This window comes from Aythya fuligula, chromosome 3 (assembly GCF_009819795.1).
Source record: "Aythya fuligula isolate bAytFul2 chromosome 3, bAytFul2.pri, whole genome shotgun sequence".
NCBI classification, from domain to species: Eukaryota; Metazoa; Chordata; class Aves; order Anseriformes; family Anatidae; genus Aythya; species Aythya fuligula.
In genome coordinates, this window is record NC_045561.1 from 102,730,411 (window position 1) to 102,735,622 (window position 5,212).

General features: G+C 48.8%; 1 protein-coding gene across 1 annotated transcript; it reads left to right on the forward strand.

Annotated features, from left to right (window-relative positions):
• The first annotated feature begins 226 nt into the window (after positions 1-226).
• Positions 227-1,644, forward strand: ID2 (inhibitor of DNA binding 2). Its single transcript, XM_032185420.1, has 3 exons — positions 227-686; positions 803-867; positions 1,614-1,644. Exons 1-2 carry the CDS (start codon positions 339-341, stop codon positions 857-859), a joined length of 405 nt encoding a protein of 134 aa, XP_032041311.1. The 5' UTR covers positions 227-338; the 3' UTR covers positions 860-867; positions 1,614-1,644.
• Positions 1,645-5,212: the final 3,568 nt, after the last annotated feature.

Consider the following 5,212-nt stretch of genomic DNA (forward strand, 5'->3'; position numbering starts at 1 on the left):
CCCTCAGCTGAGCGCCCGGGCCCCGCCCCCCCGGCGCCGCCATTGGCTGGGCACGCGGAAGCCCGCGCGGCCCCCCTCCCCTTTGTGGCCGCGCCCCGAGTGGGCGGGCGCTCAGGATGATGGACGGGTGCTCTCTGGCCAATGGCAGCGCGCGCGGGCCGGGCGCGGCGGCGCGGCGCCTATAAAAGGGGGGGCCGCGCGGCCCCGCGCCTCAGAGCGAGGTGCGGCGGCGCGCTGAGGGAGGCAGGCAGGGCGCTCCGCTGGGCTCCCCACCGCGCGTGCAAACAGCTCGCTCCGCTCTGTGCCCTTCCTTCCTTTCCCCTCACCGCCTTCCAGCGATGAAAGCCTTCAGCCCCGTGAGGTCCGTGCGGAAAAACAGCCTCTCGGAGCACAACCTGGGCATCTCCCGCAGCAAAACCCCGGTGGACGACCCCATGAGCTTGCTGTACAACATGAACGACTGCTACTCCAAGCTGAAGGAGCTGGTGCCCAGCATCCCGCAGAACAAGAAGGTCAGCAAGATGGAAATCCTCCAGCACGTCATCGACTACATCCTGGACCTGCAGATCGCCTTGGACTCGCACCCCAGCATCGTCAGCCTGCACCACCAGCGGCCGGGACAGAGCCCGGCCTCCAGGACCCCGCTGACCACCCTCAACACAGACATCAGCATCCTCTCCCTACAGGTAAGGCTCTTCCCTTGGTGTTCCCGGGGGTGGTGCAGCCGGGATCCCCCCCCGAAGGCTGCCCGTGCTGCCCAGCAGGCTAACGGCGGGGTCTGGTCTCTGCTCTCTCCCTGCAGGCAGCCGAGTTCCCCTCAGAACTCATGTCAAGTGACAGCAAAGCACTTTGTGGCTGAAGCCGACGGTGAGTAGAACACACCTTCTGTTTTGCTTAAAATAAAAAGTTCAGATGAAAGTGGTTGGGCTTTGAATGGGATTCCCCCCCCCCCACCCTGGATGACTGTCACATGCAAAACAAATCGCTCCTAAAAGTTTGCTTAGAGTTGACTTACTATTGCTAATAATCCTCTTGTTATTGCCAATAATCCTAATCCGGCTGTGAAAAAAACCTAGCCTCCCAACTGAGTCTTGCAGTCCAAAGTGTGTCTTGCTGCTAGGGTTCATTAAGCAGCACAGGCTGTCTGCTCTGCTACTGCTTAAAGCGAATTCCCTGGTTATCTCTTCTTGAAGTCTTAACTTCCTGGGCCAAAGTGACTGATTAAGTTGGGAATCTTGGCACAATTCCGTGAATTCTGTGATGTGGGATCGTCTGCACTATCAGTTAAATAAGTGACTGCTTTTAATCAAATAATTGCTCTAAGAGGCAGACTGGCGCCTCTGAGCATTGCGTTTGCAGAGATCTAAATAGAGATTGGGCTGAGAATCCTCTTTCTACCCTTTCCCTTGAGTGTATGTTATTTTAATGTTCAATTTGCGCTCTTGAGAGCGAGTGTGTGAGCGTGTATGTGTTGCATCTGGACGCCAGGGTTTGCCCAATCTTTGAGTGTTTGGTTAAATGTTCAAACTGTGGCTTCCTCTCTGGCGCCAGTCTGTCCGGATCTCTGCCCTGTTAGCATTCTCCTAAATATGCCTCTTTTCAATCTCTTGCAGGTGTTCCACTGATGAGTTTTTTTTTTTTTTTGCACAAGAAAATGTCTACAAGATTTTTTTTTTTGAGGTGCTGAATTTATTTTTCAGCTGTATCTGGAGGGGGGAAATCCACGTTAACTAAAAGGACCTTTAAAAATGATTAAAGAAGAGAAACCAAGATTGATCTTTATCCCCACCCCATTCTTCAACTTGGACTGAACCTAGTTATTTATGAAGAGACTCTTAAATACCCTTTCCCTAGTTGGAAGGCTTCCTTTATATACTATTCCCAACGTGGGGAGCGAAACAAAATCTCACAAGGAGTTGCCCATTTTAAAGCAGACTTTGCCTTTTTTTCCAAAGGTGGAGCGTGAGTACCAGAAGGATCCAGTGTTCAGTTTTTTAGGAGCGTCTGTGGTCAGAAATTACCTTTCTGACACAAACCTAGGACTGAATGCTGTGTATATATTTATATATAAATATATATATATGAGTGAGACCTTGTGAACTCTTTAATTAGAGTTTTCTTGTATAGTGGCAGAAATGTAAATTTCTGCAAAAAGTGTAATGATGTACTTAATCATGCTAAACTTTTTATAAAAGTTTAGTTGTAAACTTAACCCCTTTTTATACAAAATAAATCAAGTGTGTTTATTGAACTGATTGCTGGCTATTCTTTGGGGACCAACTGTTGGCTGGCTATGATTTGTGGTGTTTGTTTTTTTTAAAAATACTTAAACATTCTGTTACAGTTTTACCGAGTAAAAGTTCAAATATGTAGAGAATACAAAGAATAAAATTACCTGAAGTGAATAATAATTCTTGTAACTCGGGAAGTCTTATTTGAATGTATATGACAAACTTCTAAGTGATCTGTCTGTAAACAGTGTGAAAGGAGCTGGTAAAGTAATTTATTAAGGAGGGGATGCTATTGACAAAGTGTTTGGAAACATGCACAAAAGCGGTTAATCCTGAGACATTCCCAGGGAATGTAACTTTTTTTTCCCACCCCTACAGATGATTTAGTGCTCAGTAGTGATGCCCTGGATCTGTTAATTTGTGTTCAGAATAATCGCTCCGAATGAGGGGTTGTGGGTGGTTATTAGTCCCCCAACTATTAAATTTCTCTAAAAAGGCTTTGAATGTGTGAGCTGGTGATGCGTTAACATGGGATCTAAAATGATGAAGTGACTGTTGCCTTTCCACACTGGAATTTTCATGCTTCCATGCAGTATTTCAGTGAAATGGGGTTTCTAATCAGTTGCAGCAGCAGCTCTGTATGACTAAGATACTGAGAATTGAGCTTAAATCACTGTTGTGTTACTGATTAAACTTTGGCTGCTCCTAAAGGAACTCTTTCTCCATAAGAATTAAATTAAGTTTGAAATGGGACTCGAAATTCTTGAAAGCCAGTAACAGCTTTTCTTTTCTCTTTTGCCTTCAGAAACGGTGCAATCCGCCCTACTTATTGCAGGGCATTATAGCCTGCCCTCCGAGCCCACTCTAACGAGCATTGTTCATTGCACCTCTTTAGCTGTCATAAGACGGGATGTGGGAACGGTGCCTTATCAGATGATGTTCTAATTTAAGCTCAGTTAGAAACCCACCTCACACAGGAACTAAATTTCGAGTCCTACAAATGAATTAAAAGAGGATCACAATACGAGGGAAACTTCAGCGGTGCTTGGGGTAAGTAGTGCTCCCTGGAGGCCTCACTCACGCTTCTGAGCGTGTTTAGGGTTTCGGGGCTGTGGCAGGAGCCTCACCTGGGGCCAGCAGCGCTTTCACCAGCGGGCAGGTGGGCGGGTGGTGCGCGGGGGCAGCGGCAGCAGCTGCCTTCCCTTGCCCTTGACACCAAACCCATTGGCGCAGGCTGGGAGAAAGCCAGCGCTGAGCTCTTAATGCAGCCGCGCACCTCTGCCAGGATCAACGCCGTCAGGAGACAGCAGGGTTCTGCCGGGAGGGGGGAAGGCCGGGGATGATCTTCTCACCAGGCGTCCAGCAGCGATTAAGGAAATCTCCCCATCGCACACACTCGCTGTGCCTCCTGTGGCCGAGCCCCGCTACTGTCTGAGCGCTGGGTTTGTCCCAGCTCGGTGCGATGAACGTTTAACCCTGACAGCCCGCTAGTAACAGATTTCATCACTGCACATCGCAGTTCCTGAAATACTCCTTTTTGCGGGGATTTTACTGACGTGAACAGCAGCTGATTCGGGGGGTCAGGCAGTGCTGAGGGCTTAGTTCTTTCAAAACAGTAACAATCTCCATGTAATCACCACCCCATTTCTCCCTCAAAGCTAATTTTTCACCCTGTTGTTCGTTTTAGGGTGAGACAACACTGGATGTCACGTTAAACCCCTGGTTTAGTTGATGAAATTAAAGAGCTACAACAGGCAGATCAACCCCTCCAGAAACTGAGGCGTTGCAACTTCAATATTTTTAAGCTCGGGGATGATGAATATGCGCGTAGAATGAAACAAATTTCCTTGTCATGAATAGCCAAAAGAGAAATTCACAATTTATGAGGTGTGGGGAAATGAGCAGGAAGAAAAAAACACAAACATGTTTTTAAAACTGTAAATTGAGAAAAGAAAAAAATGTTTCCTCTTTCACAATTAACTAATTCATCATCTCCACACCGCATTCCTCTGCTCAGAAGTAGGAGCTTACCCTGCCTGCTCTAACTTCGGGGATTCGCTCTTTGGGTTTGTTCTTAAGACTGTGCTGTGCAAAAATAAACAGCAAGGTCAAAGCTTAGTGCGCAGGAATTTATGTTAAGGCTTCAAAGTTTCCTTACAGATTTGGGCTTTATGCTCTATCATTGCCAATGTACCCCCAGAAGACAGTAGGAAACTCTCTGAACTTGTCACCGCTTTCTCTGGCCCCGTTACTGGAAGCCAGTTGTTGCGTTGCCAACAGCCCCGTTAACTCTCAGCCGAACACAGATGAGGAGACCCACACCCAGCTACACGCTGGTGGGCAATGGTTGGCAACAATCACATTTACACACTGTAAACGCCGAGTAGGCCACGCACGACAGTTGCAAACACACCTACAGATGTAAATGAAACATCCCCATTTGGGAAAAAAGTAAATAAAAAGATTTAACGAGGCTGGGGGTGGTTCTTTTCTTGCCAGTATTTCACACCTGGCCCCTTCCCAACAGCGGAACCACCTGTAGTTGCCTCATTGGGACATCCCGGGAATGCATTATCGGGCATTTAACGCACATACGTATCAGAAGGGTTCTGAAATCCCCCCTCAAGCAGCGCGACTCCCTCCGGTCCATCACCCACCAGGTGTAGGGGACGCGTCCATCAGCCCTCCACCGTGTGTCCTGCACCAAGCCCAGCCACTCGAGGGACCCGTGCGAGTGTTTTGAGGGAAAAGCCGACTGCCAGCTACAGCAGCAGGTACCCGAGGCTGAGTCGCCCTCTTCCAGCGGTGGCCCGGCTGCGTGGAGGGCCACTGCCACCCTCTGGCCCGGCCGGGGACAGCAGGCTCCTCTCCGCCACCCATCTCCCGTCGGCTGGGTGCAGAGCAGACACGGATTTGCCGTTTTATTTTCTGTTAAAAGGATGAATCTCCCGATTCTTTACGCCTTACGAGTCAATATCAGA

What these genes read in the sequence shown, in the direction of transcription:
- ID2 (XM_032185420.1), top strand. Translation starts at nt 339, where the DNA reads ATGAAAGCCTTCAGCCCCGTGAGGTCCGTGCGGAAAAACAGCCTCTCG. An exon ending in TCAGCATCCTCTCCCTACAG is followed by an intron (nt 687 to 802) that starts GTAAGGCTCTTC and finishes CTCTCCCTGCAG; the next exon opens with GCAGCCGAGTTCCCCTCAGA.